General features: G+C 56.3%; 1 protein-coding gene across 1 annotated transcript; it reads left to right on the top strand.

The window, feature by feature from the left end:
- The first annotated feature begins 2,318 nt into the window (after positions 1-2,318).
- Positions 2,319-17,488, top strand: Mnt (MAX network transcriptional repressor). The gene is made up of 6 exons (XM_075991664.1): positions 2,319-2,829; positions 7,632-8,217; positions 8,655-8,696; positions 8,849-8,960; positions 13,896-14,088; positions 14,279-17,488. Exons 1-6 carry the CDS (start codon positions 2,757-2,759, stop codon positions 15,046-15,048), a joined length of 1,776 nt encoding a protein of 591 aa, XP_075847779.1. The 5' UTR covers positions 2,319-2,756; the 3' UTR covers positions 15,049-17,488.
- The last annotated feature ends 20 nt before the right edge of the window (positions 17,489-17,508 follow it).

Below are 17,508 nucleotides of genomic sequence, written 5' to 3'. Positions count from 1 at the left end.
GTCCACTCTGTACTTCCAGAAACATTAGTTGATGAGAAATTCTGTTGGGTCATCTTTAGGCTCTTAAAGGCAACAGGCCCAGCAGAAGCCTTTCTAAAACCTTGCTTATGCCCAACATCTCCTGGCTGCTGTCCCCATGTGACCCAAATAAACATGAACATGTGAAGCCTATAAGGCATCTCCACTAAGCTCTGGAGACTGTCACAGAATTGGTCCCTTAGCACTGGGCTTTGACCTGTAGACTCCATGGTTGTGTAAGTGCATGGGCCACTTGAGGATGACAGGCCAAGCCGCAGTCTGAGTGAAGGCTATGGTGCTGACTCTATGCAAAAATGGTAGTACCATCTTAGGCCTTCCATGTCCTGCATCTGTATCATCTGTTGTATTATGTGTAGGTCCAGCCCGGCCACACCCCAAAGCAGGTAGCTGACACGGGAAAGAGAATTGGGTTAAAGCTAGCACCACTCTTAGGAAAAGGCTACTCTGCCTCGGACTGGGCTGTCATGGTTTACTCCAACTTCATAAAGTCAGTGACACCAGATATTTTGTGTAAGGGCGATTTTGTGCTCAGCTACACATCCTACAAGTCAATATATCAACATCAAAGCTCCGTTCAACTGTGCAGGGATAACACCTGAATGGGAAGAAAGAAGCTTCACTCAATCTGTGCCTCTGACACGTTTTGCAGCCCTTGAAGTAGGTACATACACTTGAGGGTGCGGTGTGCATGGGTTTGGATTGTCGCGGTGGCCTGCCTCTAAGGTCTCAAAGGTTTGCTTTCTGGTGTTGTGCAATGGATCCCAGAGATCTCAAGGACTGGTATGTCTCCACTCTGCCTACACTGGTTAACCAAAGAATTTGAGACATTAGCAGGTAACGGTCTATACCTAGCACGGGGACAACAAAATCTGCTCCATGGGACCCCTAATCATCCGGCGCTTTTCAATGTTATTGGAGCTTGACTTCCACCAAAGAAGCAAAACACTATGGTGGGCTTTAGGTATAGAACATTTCTGTGCTCCTAATCAATAATATATAATTGTTCATACCCCTCTCTGCACATTTTATTTTTTGATAGTCCTTCACTTTTTGCGGAGCGTGGGGTACAGGACTAGATGGTGAGAGAAGTCTGACCTCAGACCTGACTTCGAAGAGTTTGTTGCTCATGGCACAAGGAGCAGTTGGGACTGCCCCTTTTCTTGGGCCTCAGTTTCCTTATTTGTAAAGTGCAAGGATTTGGGCAAGCTGACGTCAAAGATATTTCTGATTGTACCCAGGAACGGCCCTAAGACTTGGAGCCAGAATAAGGGCTGGCTAGCGAGCTTTGAAGAGAGCGCGATTCCAACCCTAGGCAGCGACCCCGCCCCGCGCCCAGCGGGCAGCCGGGGTTGCGCACAGCTTCCGCCCTCCACGTTGTTGTTCCTGGTTTAGGCTACGCCTCCTTGGCCTGGGCTGTGGGCGCTTCGCCTTTGACCACTGCTGTCCTGGCATTACAACGAAGGGTGTCCTTTGGAATCGCACATTTTCTGTCTCCGCCCACATCAGCCACGAGTGGACAAAGAATTTAGGGAAAGGGAAGGAATAGTTGATTTTGAATTGGAGGATGATGTAAAAAGAAGGGGATGGGCCTGAGCAGGACTGCGGAATTCCCCTTTAGGTGTCTCACCCTACGTTCACCCGGTGGCCTTATCCGCACCCGCTGAAACGACCCTGCAGACACTGGCCCTTTAAACAGAAGGCTGGCGGCGCGGGGTGTCCATGTGGAGCTGCTCCATGCCGTGTTGTCCTGCCCGCCCATTGGCGGGCGGCCTGGTGATGTAGCCTAATAGGATGCGAACGCACTGCGGGGGGAGGAACAGAGACAAAATCCGGAACGGGATCAGCTCTCTGCTCTCTCTGTCAGTACTCTAGCTGCTGGCTGCTGTCAGCTCCGCCCAGGGGCGGATCCCGGGGGAATTGCGACAGACCGGACGGCGGCGGGTTTTAGGTCGTATCTACGTGGGTCGTAGAGACCTAAGGGTCAGATCGTAGGTTTCCCTGACTTGTACTACAGCTGTCTCAGATAACCGAAGCCTTGGGTTTTCCGTTCTTTCTCTCAGAAAGACAGATCTCGCTGTGAATGCCCCGAGCACACAACTTGTGGCTGGCCGCGGAGCAGGGAGGGGCAAGGCGGGAAAGCGGAAACAGCGCGGAAGCCTGGTTCCACCTTCTCGCCCCCACCCAAGCCACGTGTGCGCGCGCGGTGGGCGGGGCTATCCCTGGCGCGACCCCGCCCTCAGTGAGACGCCGCGGCCTTACGGGCGGGGGCTCCGGTCCGGGCTTTGGCTGCGGCCCCGGTGTAGTAGCGGGGGCGGCGGCCGGGGGCAGCGCGGCTCCTTCCCTTGTTGTGTGTGTCGGTGCCTCCTCGCCATCTTGTTGCAAAGCCCTTTCTTGTCGGCGGGACTCCGGGGGCTGTGGGGCGGGAGGCATCGGAAGGGAGGAAGAGGAAGAAGGAAGGAAGAAGGCAGTAACGCCTTTTTTTTATTTTTTGCATCAAAATTGTTTTAATTTGCAAATTCTTATTTTGCAAATATTTTGAGAGACATTGATTTTCCTCCCCGTGCTCCCCCGTTCTTTCCTGAGGAGTGCGCTGCGCCGCCCAGCCCTGTCGCCCCCCGGAGGTGATCCCTCCCTCCTGCCGGCCCGCCAGCCTGACCTGTGCTTGGCTCACGGGCCGCAGCCTCGGCCCCGGCGCGCCCCCGGCTGCTGTCGGCGCGATGAGCATAGAGACGCTACTGGAGGCGGCCCGCTTCCTGGAATGGCAAGCGCAGCAACAACAGAGAGCACGTGGTGAGCGGCCCGGCTGGGCCCCTGGGGCACTGGGCAAAAGGGGAGGCCAGTGATCCCGATCCCCAAACCCACTGGAAATAGCAGGCAGGCCCCTCTACGGGCGACCTAAAAAACCGGGCAGAGCACGGGCTCCCAACAAGAGCTGCTGTCCTGGAGGAGTGATGCGAGCAGTGAAAATAATGAATTCATTAACATGCAAAGAGGGACCCAGGTTCTGCGGGTGCCACTCTAGATGCCTGGCACCCCCCGATACACCTTCAGTGGGGGGCTCCTTAGGCGGGCGGCGCCCTAGGTGCCATTGAGGATGTGTGAACCGGGGGATCGGGAGAGGGATGTTGATGTGTGGGGGTGGCAGACCCGCGTGTGCGTGCGTGTGTGCACCAAGATGTGTGATGGGAGCCGGGGGAGAGCGGATGAACGGACCTGTACACGGGTGTTTGTACAGCACACGAGGGGGCGTGTGCGTAACTGGGTGGGGGTGGGGAATACTCTACGCGGAGCAGCTCTCTGGATTCCCTGGCCCCGGCAGGAGGGTGCGGGGAGCGCTCCCGGCAGATCTACGCGCTGCTTCGGGCGGAGGCGGCCTTTGCAGAATGAAATGACATCGCGTGTCTTATGATCTTGGCCAGCCCCGCCTGACCCCGCCTCCCAGAGCTGGGCTGGGTCGCACGTCTTGGTTTGGCCGAAAGCTGCCCTGATTGGGTGCATGTGAGTGTCCCGCGGGTCGCTGGGGGCAGTCCGAAGGCCCCCCTGCCTTGCCCTGCTTTAGCCGGTGTGGAATGTGGCGTGTCTGCGCGTTTCAAACCCGCTCCTGGCTGGAATGTTGCGTGTGCCTGCGTCCCAAGCCCGTTGGTTACACGAAGTGGTGACGTAGGCAGGCCCCGCCTACGACCACGTGCACGGGGGACACTCCCGCTGGGGACGGTGGAGCCGGGCCCCTCCTCGCTGCCTCGCGGTTGCCCGGGGGCGGGGCCTGGGCGGGGTTGGCGAGGGCCGGTGAGTCGGGCTCCGGTTGCTCGCCACCTCCCAGGGAGAGCCTTTGCCCTGGGTAGGAGGAGCTACGTTCACCTTGGCTCTGGCCGGATCCTCCTGTTTTTGATCCTGTAGTGAGGGAAACCCTCAGAATCTCAGGGTGACATCTCCAACTAACATCTCGTTGACCCACTAATGATGTCCCTAGGCCTTTCTTCTGGCAACATCCTGGCCACATTGGAATAAGTCAGCGTGAGAAGGGCAAACTTTGCGCGCCCTCAAAGAGGATAGAGGAGGTTTATGATCCCCACCCCTTTTAGCGGTGGTCCCTAGCTTTCGAGTGCTGCTGAAATAGAGGCTGAATGGAAAAGACCTTAGCTTTCTAGATGCTTGCGAGGGCCTCAGTCCTAAATTAATGATAGGTGTGCAGTTTCCAGGGATTCCTGGTACCCCCACCCCCAGAACCCTTCAGTCGACAGTGTTGTGGTGGAGAGAGTTCTTCGCCCTCCTTTCCTTTCTTTCTTCCTATTGTTGCTTCAGTGATGAGTCATGCAGGAGGTAGTAGTGTGTGTGTTGTGTGCTCGCGCGCAGAGGCGCGCGCGCGCCTGCAGCTTGTTCGGCGCGGTAGGGCGGGAGGAGTGATAGCCGGCAAGGGGTGGAGGAGCTGCAGGTCTGAGGGCCTAGTCAGACCGACCAGCCTCTCAAGGTCAAGAGTCGGTGGAGACGTGCAAGACCCCAATGCTTGGATTTTTGCAGAACAGATAGATGGTCTGGGGTATACACCCTCGTGCGCCTCCCTCTTGTTTTGGGCCCAGACCAGGGTCAAGCAATGGACAGTGCTGGTGGTTAACCAGAATGACAAGTGTGTGGTTTCAGCGGCGGATGTGGGGAGGGGGAGAACGAGTCACCCGCAGTGACCATCAACACAGTTCAGGAGCACCAATTATATCCCCATTGTGTACCAGGCAGTCTGCTAGAGGTGAACAGGATTGACCCTGCTGTTGCCTCTAGGGAACTCTTATTTCACATCCGTCTTCATAGGCGTATAGAGTAAGGGAGAAGACCTCTACTGCTATGGGATCACACCTGCTCAGTCAGGCCCAGAGCTGGCCAGGAAGATGGAGGGGGCTGGTGGATACAGCTCTGTCCAGGAACCTAGGAAAGGCCCCTTTCCCTCCAAGTATCGAGCTCTGGGGAGAAACCGGGTTTAGCTCTCAGGCCCCAGCTGCTTGGTGTTGGATCACAGAGTCTTAGACCATGGGTGGGTGCTGGGAAACCCAATCTACCCCAAGAACACAAGTACGAAGGCTTCCACAGGTTGAGACCCCCCCCCACACACACACACACAGCTGACACCAACCTGCTGACCAGAACAGCACACACTCTGAGGGATTCACTTCAGATAACCAACTCTGCACAGGGATGCTCTATCCTTTCCCTTGACAAGGTCAAGCCTGGCCTAGACCAGTTTGCTCAGGTGACAAAACTGAGGCTGTGCTGCGCACACGAGTGGCTGTGAGAGAGAAGAGGAAAGGGCAAGGCTGCCTCGGTGCCCAGCGGAGGACTTAGCTGCTCTCTGCCAGTCTTGATTGGAGGGAGCTGGCTGGTGTCTGGGTGGAAGCTGGAGAAGGTGTGTGTGTGTGTGTGTGTGTGTGTGTGTGTGTGTGTGTGTGTGTGAGAGAGAGAGAGAGAGAGAGAGAGAGAGAGAGAGAGAGAGACAGACCTGTGGGACAGAGCATTCTTTAAAACGTCCTAAACACAGATTGTCCATACAGGAGACCCCAGGACGGCTAGTGTGCTCTGCCCTCCTGTGCACTGGGGAGGGGACCCTGTGGGTAGGAAGTGAGGCAGAGCTAGGGGCAGGAGCAGGAAGCTCTGGACTGGTGCGGCTGGTCATGGCACAGCCTCTGCTGTCTGGTTAGGGCTGACAGTGCTGGGTGTGGTAGAGCCTCATTCAGTGAGTCCTTCCTGTATCTGGGAAGCACGTCTTCATGGTGGCAGGAAGGGAGGGGAGCTTTAAAATTCGGGCTCAGCTTCTAGTCCAGTACCTGGCCTTGGGCTCCTCTCCTATGGTGATTTAAAACACTTGTCCCCAGGCCAGAGAGAGACTGCCAGAAAGCACTGTCAGAGAAAGCCTAACTGAGCTTGGTCCCAGGAACCCATGGTGGGTGAAGAGAAACGATCCGAGAATGTGTGTACCCTCGCTAACACAAAATAGAGATTCAGAGGAGCTGTATTAGGCCCTGAGCTGGAAGTGTGTGGACAGAGATTGTTCTGAGCCCAGCTGGAGAATGGCTCTGAAGTTGGAACTCCACAGACTTCTTTGCTACTGGGGTTTGTGGGAAGCTGCAGTAACCTAAGTCAGTGCTGACAGACGCCTGGGTGAGCTAGGCCTCTTTGGAGCAAGCCTGCCCTCCCCTTCCTGAAGGGCAGGAGGGATGGGAAGAGGCCAACCCATGGCAGCCCTCTACTCTGGCTGCTGGGAAACAGTTTATGATTCCTTCCAAACACTTCCTACTTCCTCAGCTCCTTCCTTGCCTTGTGGGGCTGAGGTGGGCCTGCTCCTCTCACTGTTCCATGCCCAGAAGACCATGGGGTCTTTGCGCTGTGAAGACCTGAGGGGAGACTATGCCCCTCCTAGCCCCAGCCCCACATCCTGTGATCCTGTTTGGGGGTTGCGTCCGTCCTCTGTTGTCAACATGAACACCACAAGCAGAAGGGCCTGGGCTCCTTCCTTTACCTGGAAGATGTTAGGGAATCTGATGGTGGGGTCTGAGAGAAGGCCGGTTCCTGGATAAGGGCCCAGTCCCGTTTTTTGATTAGCTCTGAGTAGGTCTCACCTGCTGAGCTTTTAGTAGAGCTGCTGAAGGACGTGATTGTATTTAAAGGTTGCCTGAGTGTGGTGGCCCCGCTCCACCTCTGTGCCTTTACTTCTCTGCCTCCGCCCCTTCTAAACTTCGCTGTTCCTACTGTAACTAGTGTTGTACAAGGGACACAGCCAGGACTGAGAGAAATGGGTCCTTACTTGTTGGAAGAAGGGACAGCTGTGTTCATTGTTCTCTGAGGAAAAGTTGGGGCCTTGGACTTAGCCTGGGAGTAAGAAGTTCCAGCCCATTTTCTCATGAAGTAAATGTGATGTATTTGCCCTGTGACCTGGGGCTCTTGGGAGGAGGCTGGGGTGTGGATGTCAGAGGACACCTCGTAAGCTCCCAGTGACACAGGGCCTCTGGTCAGGTGTCAGGCTTGCCATGTAACCCAGCAAATCATGTGTCTGCTCATTTTTTTGTGAAACTGCCCACTCTCTAACAGGTGTCTGGTAAATTCTGTGGCGGGTCTCTCCCTTCTCCTGAGGCGGTCAGGCCTATTGCCAGCTCAGACCTCATCAATCCCTGTGTACACCTTAGCCTTATGTCCTTCTGGATACTCCTGTTGGTTACCTGTCTAGTTCTTGCAGCTCCAGGTTGCTGGGCCTGCAACATCCCACCCCTCACTGCACCTGCTCACCTTCTCATGAGCCCCTGACTTCCCCTAGCCTGGTGCCCCTATTCCTTTTTTTGCCCCACTCCCTGCCCCAGAATGTGAAGTTCCCAGTGGCAGGGGCCAGGCTTGTGATTTGTCTGTTCAGTGGTGCCTTGGGTGGACGTGCTTGGTTGGCTGTGTCTGTTTAGTGGTGCCTTGGGTGGACGTGCTTGGTTGGCTGTGTCTGGTGTCTCAGGCAGGGCAGGATGTCACTGAACCCTGACTGGAACAAAGTTAGGGGTGGACGGCAGGTTAAATGGGGGCCCAGCATACTGGGCTGTGCTAAGGCCCTGTGTGTTCTCTCTGCATAGAGGAGCAGGAGCGCCTTCGCCTGGAGCGGGAAAGGGAGAGAGAACAGGAGCAGAAGAGGGCAAGTACCTTGGCCAGGTTGGCCCATGCCCTGCCTGTGGAGGAACCCCGCATCGAGGCTCCACCGCTACCCTTGTCGCCACCAGCACCACCACCCGCACCACCACCACCTCTTGCCACCCCAACTCCACTGACTGTCATTCCTATTCCTGTAGTGACCAACTCCCCACAGTCTCTGCCCCCTCCTCCACCTCTACCGCCAGCAGCCCAGCCTCTACCCCTGGCTCCTCGACAGCCAGCCCTGGTCAGCACCCCTGGACTCAGCATTAAGGAGCCAATCCCCCTGCCCACCAGACCACAGGTGCCCACCCCTGCTCCCCTACTGCCTGATGCGAAGACCACAGTTGCCCCCACTGGCAGCCCCAAGCCTTTGCAGCCCCTCCCTACGCCCATCCTGACCATTGCACCACACCCTGGAGTCCAGCCTCAGCTGGCTCCCCAGCAACCACCCCCACCCACGCTTGGGACCCTGAAATTGGCACCAGCTGAAGAAGCCAAATCCAGTGAACAAAAGAAGAGGCCTGGGGGGTGAGTGGGGCGCGGCAGAGGGCAGGGAGGATGGGAGACTGGGAGTGCAAGAGAAGGTACCCTGGCCAGCTAGCTCTTCTGGGAATGCCCTGTGCCACTTAGAAACACCTCTCCTAATAAAGCACTACCGTGCTGATTGTGGGTCTTAGCTTTCTGTTGTCAGACCCACAGCAACACTGGAGATTACAGCAGGCATTTCCAAGCCTTTGCAGAAAGTAGATTCTAGAACCCTCCAGGATCCCTTTTTAATTGGACCAGTGGGATGGGAAGTTTCAGGGGTCATGGGTTATGCGCATCCAATGGGTGGATGGGCCCAACGCTTCCAATTTATAATGTTGGGGACAAAAAAAAAAAGCCTACGACACCTGGTCATTGGTGGTATGGGTGGCGTGGGTCCGGAAAGCCGGACCTGAGCCTCCTGTCTGTCTGGGTTTCAGGATCGGAACCAGAGAAGTCCACAACAAATTGGAGAAAAACAGGTGTGTGTGCACACTTGGGAGTGTGACTCTGGGCCCGCCCCTCCCGGACTCATCCACCCTTGGTCCCTCCAGAGGTTCTGTCGTGTTTGTCCCTGCCTCCTGCTGCTGTGCCCTGTGGCGCTGGCTGACTAGTGTTCACCCCCTTTCCCCAGGAGGGCCCATCTGAAGGAATGTTTTGAGACCCTGAAGCGCAACATCCCCAACGTAGATGACAAGAAGACTTCAAATCTGAGCGTGCTGCGGACGGCGCTGCGGTACATCCAGGTATGTGGGAGGGAGGCCCGGCTGGGCGACGCCGTGACGGCCACAGCGCCAGTTTTCTCCTGCTGCCGGCAGGCTCCCCCGCCCGCCTCCACGCGGGCGCTAAGCACATGGCCTGGCTGACGTCAGCGGGGCTCCCAGCCCGGGAGGGGGCGGGCAGGAGGGCGCCTGCGCAAGAGGGCGGCGGCGGCACTTCACTTTTCGGCCTTCCCCTCCCCCACGTCCGCTCAGCCCGCGGGTAACAAGGGCACGAAGCGGGCTCAGCACCTCCCTACCTGCAGTACCCGGGCAAGACTCGGACTCGGGCCAAGGGCAGTCACTAGTGGGGGAAATGAATCGGGAGGGACGTGATGTCTGCGTTCACCTGGCAGCGCGCAGGGTTACGGTCGGGGTGGGGCACTGAGGCAGCTTGGGTGACGAAGCGGGGCCACTGAGCCTTAACTATTTCCTGCCCGCGAGTACGGGGAAGGGGTCCCTGCTGGTGGTGTCTCCACACTGGCGGTCCTCTGCAGCAGTGCGAGGTTGCTGTCGCCCTGGAAACCGCGCAGGGCTCCGCGTGCCCGGGAGGCAGTGAGGGGGATGGGCGCGACCAGGCTGGGCGGCGCGGGAGACCAGACCGTTGGGGGAATGGGAGGGACCTAGCGCTCCCGGCGGCGCGCGCGCGGGGGCAGGGCGAGCTCCGGGGTTTCGTCCACCCACTCGGGATGCTCGCGGGAGCGAGGCTGCATCGCAGCTTCCGTGGGAGGGGTGTCCGTACCCCAGCAGGGCTTTGGTAGCTGGGTCACGAGCCGGAGGTAACCGGACCTGGTGTTTGAGGCCCCTGGCAGCTCCTCTGAGGCGCGCGCCTTTCCGCCCGCCTCCTGGAGCTTCCCGGCAGCTGGGGGCGGGGCCGGCCGCCAGCGGTGACGCAGCGGACAGGTCCGCGTGGGTGCGCGCGTGCCCCGGAGGGGCGGGGCCTCGCTTGCGGGCCAAGGGGCCCGGCGGAGGCTGTGCAATGTCCTGTAGCTAATTTCCGCGATAATTTTACTGACTTAAGGCTTGGGTGTAATTCACTTGCCTTTACCAAAGCAGCCCCTTAGCACATCTCTGCCTGCCGTTATGCCGTGACATTTTCTTTGAGTTTCAGTTTCCTAATTTGTTGATGCTGAGTAGAAAAAAAAAATAGTACCATAGAGATGGTAGAAGAATTGAAATTTATGCAAAAATTTTGCAGTCTCTAGACATTAATAGGAATTGTGACTGAGAAGTAGGAGCAAGGCAAGTACCTTTTTATAGATGTGTGCTTGGGAAAGGGAGCTTTGCATAATGTGTGGATTTGAAAATAGCTGCAGTAGAAGCAACAGAAGGAAGCTCCCTGGGATCAGGCCTAAACTGACAAGGAAGTGGGCGGGGCCCCAGGCTGTTCTTGAGAATGCTTGCTTGATGCTGGTCACAGAAGCAGAAACAGAAGTCACAAGATTCTGGAAACCCAGCTGGGTGGTGGTTGGCCGGTGGAATAGGCCTTTAATCCCAGCACTTGAGAGGCAGAGGCAGGTGAATGTCTGTGAGTTTGGCACCAGCCTGGTCTGCAAAGTAAATTCCAGGTCAGCTAGAGCTGTTACAGAGAGAGAGATCCTGTCTCGAAAAATTAAAAAAAAAAAAGCCCCCAAACCAAAAAGATTCTGGAAACCCCGTGGGGCGTTCATTTATTTGAATGGTTTTGGTTGTGCCCTGGGTTTGCTTCTGAGAACCAGAGACCAAAGAAGGGGTGGATTTTAGCCTGTCATTATTTGCCCTTGGAGTGAGCAGGTCCAGAATGTGCACGTGCCAGGGACTGTGCCTTGACAGGTGTGGGATCAGGTTTGAGGCAGACGTTAAGAAAGTGTTGGGGAAGGACATTGGCAGAGGCCTGCGTCATCCTGGGTGAACAAGGCAAAATGGAGGATAGGGTGGTTGTTTGTTCAGCAGGAGCGAGGGAGAGGCGTCCTTGGATGTACTGATGGTGGGAGGGTGACTTGTCTTGCAGAGAGAGGCAACAGTGAACTAGGTGGGAGTCGAAAGTTGGTCCCGGGAAGAGCGGTGGTAGGGGCCTTAAGGACCTACGACTTCAGTAGTATGTCCAGAAGAGAAAGGCTGTAGGAAGGTCTGTCCTGATGCCACTTGCCCTTAATCTCAAAACTCTGGAAAGAGATGCAGGTGGATCTGAGTTCCAGATCAGCGAGGCTTGCATAGTAAACCCTGTCTAAGGGCAAGGGGAATATAAAGGGGTGTGGAGGTCCCAGGTGGTCTCTAAAGTTGCCTGGACGTAGTGAAGGATTTGGAAGTTTCTTATTTTGTTTTCACTTAGTGAAGGATTTGGAGAAAGCCACAGTGGACAGAGACAAGAAGAATAGACAGGTATCCAGATCGACACCTGAAATAAGTGGGTTTAGAACAAAGCCCTGCGAACAGAGAGCTCTAGCTGAGAAGAGGACTTAATTGCTAGCACCTCAGAGCGGAAGCGAAGCAGTGTGGACTAACCTTTGATCCTTGGAGCTCCGCAGGGGTCTCCAGGCCTGTGGGCTTACCTGTGAAAGGGAGGGTGTTTGGCCCCTGATGCTTTATCTTCCTGAACCACAATAGAGCCTCCCTGCAAGCAGTGGATAGAGTTGGGGATGGCACTTCCAGCCAGCAGTCTCAGGGTTCAAGTGAGGACTGAGTCACCAAGGGCCTATGGTTGCTGTGACCTCCTCTGATGCCATATGCAGCCCTCAGTGACAGAGCCAGGTGAGAGGACACATAGGTGTCATGTGCGCTTGCGTGTTAGGATAAAGACAAGGTCTTTCGTACTGTTTCTAGGAGAAATATGAGGAGAAGCGGATTAAATTGAAGTCGGGGTGGTAGAGGGGACACTGGGATGTGGAACTAATGACGGGTGTGTCAAGGCCAGCATGGCACGATCGTTTGAAGCATTTGCTCACAGCATCAGAAATGTCCAGAGATTGGGGCCACTGGAGGAGTGTGGGGAAGTGGGGTCTAGTGGTAAGGGGGTTGGATGCGCTGTACCCGGTCAGGAGAAGCTGCTGAGCTGCTGCTAGATCATGGAAACAGGAGACTGAGTCTGCTGGGTTCCCTTTGACGCAGGAAAGATCGGGTAGAGGCTGACATCCTGAAAGGAGGAGGGTAGCAGGCACACAGATTGTTGTCGGCCATCCTCGTCCGCCTGAGCGAGCACACTACTGGCTGCTGATAGGGTCGAGGATGGAAATGGACTGTAGAACAGCCCTGTAATCTCTCACTGACGGGACAGGGACCATGTGTGGTCCAGTGAGCCAGGGCTAATGAAGGCCCATCGGACAGACAGACTCCTATCCAGTGTCAGAGCCAGTAGAGGCACTGGGACAGGCTGTGGTAGAAGGGGATGCTGACAAGGCCCTGGCCGGGGGAAGGCTAGTAGAGGAGCTTGGGCGCAGGTGTGATCTAGGAGTAGGACTAGGTGTCATCTGGTGAAAATGTCTCGAGGCTGAAGGAGCCAAGCAGGTCAGCTGGGGCCTACACTGTAGAAGCTGAGAAAAACCCTTATCAGCTCTTGCACTTGCTTGTTCACTGTAGCAGTGTGTCCCCTTCCCCTGCAGGCATCATCGAGAGACAGACAGGACCTCCCCCTCCACTCACACCTGGGAGGCAGGAAATGGGGGGGGGGGTCCACATCAGCACAGACAGGGTTCAGAGACAACCTCATGTGTGGAGTGCTCCTGGTCTCTGCACTTAGAGGTGATCCTGTGCTCTGGAAGTTGAGAAATGAACTCTGGAGTCAGCAAGGGTAGGAGTATCTTGTCTGCCTTGCCTGATAGACACTACAGGGTTGACAAACCCAGGCTGGGAGACAGAAGAAGTAGGCTAAAGTGTTGGGTCTGGAAGTCATGGAGGCACTTTTTGGTAGGCAGCTGACAACTGGGTTGAGCTGGCCTTTTGGAGCGGTTTCTAAGCCTGTGCAAAGCGGTGAGGCTTTAGAGGGGGCACTGTGGGTAGACTCCTGTGTTCTGAGGGAGGCAGAAATAGTCTGTGGATGAGGAAGGGCTGGTCTGGACCTTGTGGTGAAAGTCCCTAGGGGTGGGTGTACAATCAGACTTGGGGTGCTGTGGAGCTCCTAAGATCCTTTGTTGTTGGCAGGTGGGGCATACCACAGGTGTATCAGGTTCAGTATCCTGTGGGGTCTGGAGGGTTGTGGGCAGGGTACTGCGTGGGGAGCAGTGTGAAGTGCAGGCTGGAGGAAGCGTAGTTGGTTAAGGTGCAGCTGACTTCAGGGGGAGGAAAGGCCCCAGCGTCGTTGCCAAGCAGGTAGAATAGCCTGCGGTAGAGACCGTGCTGTCTCTACCAGGTAGTCTAGCAGGTAACCCTCCCGGGATACAGGGAGCAAGGAGATGTGTGAGTGGTAGGAAGGAGTGCAGGTTCTTTGGGGGACGGTGGCTTCAGGGAATGAGGCGGAAGATGAGTGGCGGGAGAGGCCAGGAGGGAGGGAGAGGGGTTGAGAGACTATGAAGCCGTCCCTGGAGACCCAGTCAGGGTAGTGTGGAGAAGCATCCCAGACTTGGATCAGTGCTAGCTTTCCATGGTGCCTGCTTAGGTACCCACAGTGACTCAGATGCTGGTTTGGGCGGAGTGATGGGGTAGGAGGCAGGGTGGCCTCTCAGCTGCTTTGGTCACTGCAGATTGTGCAGTGGTTCTCAACCTACAGGTCATGACCCCTTTGGGGGGAGTCATTTATATCAGCTATTTACATTAATCCATAACGGGAACAAAATTACAATTGTGAAGTAACAAAATAATTTTATGGCTGGGGGTCGCCACAACACGAGGAACTGTATTAAAGGGTCACAGCCTTAAGAAGGTTGAGAACCACTGGTTCAAAGGTTTTGAGGCCTATGGAGTCTGTGGCTGCTGCTAAGGGCACCCTGCTGTCCCTTGCCCTGTCCCCAGTCCCTGAAGAGAAAGGAGAAAGAGTATGAGCATGAAATGGAGCGGCTGGCACGGGAGAAGATTGCCACGCAGCAGCGCCTGGCAGAGCTCAAGCATGAGCTGAGCCAGTGGATGGACGTCCTGGAGATTGACCGTGTGCTCCGGCAGACAGGCCAGCCTGAGGACGACCAGGCCTCCACCTCCACAGCCTCTGGTGAGCCTTGGCCCCTGTGCTGGTCCTCCCGCCCTCAAATGTTGTCCTTAGCTCCCCTGAGGGTCTTTCCTGCTAGAAAAGAGGCCATCTGTCCCAGCTCCATCATACTGACCTCCAAGGACACCTATGCCTCCAGCCGCTTGTTCCTTAAGCTCTTCTGACCTGCTCCCTGCCCTGTGTTCCCTGACAGAGGGCGAGGACAACATAGACGAGGAAATGGAGGAAGACCGGGCAGGCCTGGGCCCACCTAAGCTGAACCATCGTCCCCAGCCGGAGCTGCTGAAATCTACCCTGCCAGCCCCCAGCACCACCTCTGCACCTCTGCCCACCCACCCGCATCCTCATCCTCACCCAGTGGCCCTGTCTCCTGCCCACCTCCCTGTGCAGCAGCAACCACCACCACAGCAAAAAACCCCTTTGCCAGCCCCTCCTCCCACACCAGCTACCCCGACCCAGACCCTAGTGCCAGCTCCAGCACATCTTGTGGCCACTGCGGGGGGCGGCTCCACAGTTATCGCCCATACAGCCACTACCCACGCCTCAGTCATCCAGACTGTGAACCACGTTCTGCAGGGGCCGGGGGGCAAGCACATCGCCCACATTGCCCCCTCCGCCCCCAGCCCTGCTGTGCAGCTGGCACCTGCCACACCCCCCATTGGCCACATTACAGTGCACCCTGCCACCCTCAATCATGTGGCCCACCTCGGCTCCCAGCTGCCCTTGTACCCACAGCCTGTGGCGGTGAGCCAACCTGTGGCAGTGAGCCACATCGCCCATACCCTTTCGCACCAGCAAGTGAATGGCACAGCCGGGCTGGGGCCCCCAGCTACTGTCATGGCAAAGCCAGCTGTGGGGGCCCAGGTGGTGCACCACCCCCAGCTGGTGGGCCAAACAGTGCTCAACCCTGTGACTATGGTCACTATGCCCTCCTTTCCTGTCAGCACACTCAAGCTGGCTTGAGAATGAGGCCACTTTGGCCCCCAGTGGGGGCAGGGAAGGGGGACCTGACTGCCCCTCTCCCACCCACCAGCTCCACACATTCCAGCCAGGCCCGCCCCACCCACACCACCCCCAGGCCTCCTAGGGGAAGGGGGTGCAGAGACGCTGAGCCAGGGGAGGGGCCCTCCAGGGAGTTGGGTGCAGGCAGAAGTTGTCCTGCTGCACTAGGACTCGGGAGACGTGAGGACGCTTTGGTGGACATACTTGCCTGCCCAGCCCGGTGCCACCCCTGCCTCCCTACCTTGTCCACCCCGAAGTCTGCGCTGTGGCTCTGTTCTTTGGCTTCTTCCCTGGCCTGCCTTCCTGTGCTGTTGCTGCTATTCCTCGGTCGGGTGAGGTGGTCGAGCTTCCTGGCCTTGCCTCCCCTCCCCAGCCTCAGAGTCCTCTGGGACTTCTGTATGGAAATAAAGCCCCAGAAAAATGAGGAATGGGTGGTGAGGGGCCCAGCTCTGAATACAGGTGACAGATCCTAAGATCTGGAGTGAGGACAGGTGAATGCCTGGGCCTGGGGCTCTAATCCACCTGTAGTCACTGTGATTGGTTACAGTAGAAACTGTTTAAAATGAGCATCAACCAACAATAAACAAAATGCAGGCTGGTGCCAAGTTTTCCACACCTGCCCCTGGGCTTTGACCTCTAAAGAGCAGGCTGAGCTTAGGGCTGGGGAGGTGGTGCTGGCAGTTCTGCCTCCCACCCACTAGGCCTGGGAGGAACTCCGACCTTGGGCTTGTTACTCACTGGCCTAGTTCCTTGCTCTGTCCAGTGCTTCCCCAGGCCTCTGGTTTAGGTACTGCCTTCAGCTTAGGAAACATGGACCAGCAAGGGCTCCAGGAGCTAAGCCACTGCTGAGGTATCTGTGAGCTGAAATCCTTGGGCTTTTCCCATCTTCTCCTTTCAGTGGCAATTCTGAGGCCCCTTCCTGGTGGGTGATGCACTCCACTGTGGAAAGGGCCTTTGCTGGGCTAAGACAAGGCTCATTGGGACTGAGAAGAGTGAGCGTCCTGTGCTTAGGGATGCTGTCTCCTGCCTCTGCTTTTGCGGACCGCTTGGCTTCCCTTTTTAAGTGGATATTTATTATAAGTGGCCTTGTGTCAGACACTCAGTTACACGTGTGCACATTCAGCTCCCCACTGGACACTCACCAATGGCCTTTCAGTGTGGGGCAGGAAGCAAGTGTCCCCAGGTGTGAAGTTTGCACTGGGGCAAGCCAAGGGGCCAGGGGGGCTCAGGGTCCTTCAGAATACATTGTGAGCAAGGCACTGGGGCCAGTGGAGGTCTTGAATGCATTCTCCCTTGAAATAATGACTCCTCAGACGCTTCAAACTCACAGGTCCTTCTGGCCCTGGAAACCTCCCAGGGCACTCTATTTTGTCGCCAGGGGTGGGGAACGGTGGCTAGGACCAGGTCTCTACCCCAGCACAGAAATCCCCACCCACAAGCTGGCCGCCTTCCTGCAGCTGCAGCCACCTCTGCCCACACCCTGACTCTGGGGGCCACCTCTGCTCTGCTCTTTGGTGACAAAGCAGAGTCTGGTGCTGGCACAGTCAGGCCACTTGATGAGCGCGGCCCCACCCTTTTCCCCTTTTGTGTCTTGAGGCCAGTTCCAGAGTTCCCGCCATCGTGTTGGCCAGTAGGCCTGCACAGATACCTCATCACCCCCTCCCCCACCAGGGGTTCCTCCAGATCTAGTGCCGAATGACCATGTCCAGATTGGTGATGATGGCTGTTGTTGCTTTTGTTGTTGTTTGTGACTGCTGTGTGCCCGAGTGGGCAGCCACCTCCCAGCCCTTTCGTGGGCATCTTCCCTTTGAGAGCTGTTAGGACCACATCTGTCCTCACCCTGTGGGACCGCCTGGCCCTTCCCTTCCTATCCCTTCCAGCCTGGGACACACACACATACACACACACCTTACCTCTCATGCGTGTTTGACCTGTGCTGTTTGGAGTGGCTCACTGCCTGGGATCTTTACCTCGGGGAGGAAGGGGGGGAAGAGTGGTTCCCTGGGGGCCAAAGAAGGGCAGAGAATGCCTGGAGGGTAGTTGGGTCACCATAGTCTCTCTAGGAACAGCTGCTCCTCCCCCCAATCCCAGGGTCCCAGTCCCCAAAGAGGTGGCCCTTGTTTACAGTGAGGACTCGGTCACTGTGTCTCTGTTTCCTGAAATATGAATTGTAGCGACCCCAGACTGTAGAGATTTTTATGTGTTTGGGTACATCTGCTGTGTGGGAAAAAAAAAACTACAAAACCCTAATTTTGTACATATTGTATTTTTACTATTGAACTGTATTCTAGTGGCTGTTCATGCTCCGAGACTTTAGGTATTGAGACATGAATACTATCCATGTAATAAGCACTTGCCTGGAATAAAATATAAACTGAAATAAATCTGCACTGAAACCTGAGACGGAGCTGCTAGCCTGCA

Source organism: Microtus pennsylvanicus, chromosome 11 (genome assembly GCF_037038515.1).
Source record: "Microtus pennsylvanicus isolate mMicPen1 chromosome 11, mMicPen1.hap1, whole genome shotgun sequence".
Classification (NCBI taxonomy): Eukaryota; Metazoa; Chordata; class Mammalia; order Rodentia; family Cricetidae; genus Microtus; species Microtus pennsylvanicus.
This window is presented reverse-complemented; position numbering and strand designations above follow the sequence as displayed.

What these genes read in the sequence shown, in the direction of transcription:
- Mnt (XM_075991664.1), top strand. Translation starts at nt 2,757, where the DNA reads ATGAGCATAGAGACGCTACTGGAGGCGGCCCGCTTCCTGGAATGGCAA. An exon ending in GCAACAACAGAGAGCACGTG is followed by an intron (nt 2,830 to 7,631) that starts GTGAGCGGCCCG and finishes CTCTCTGCATAG; the next exon opens with AGGAGCAGGAGCGCCTTCGC. An exon ending in AACAAATTGGAGAAAAACAG is followed by an intron (nt 8,697 to 8,848) that starts GTGTGTGTGCAC and finishes CCCTTTCCCCAG; the next exon opens with GAGGGCCCATCTGAAGGAAT.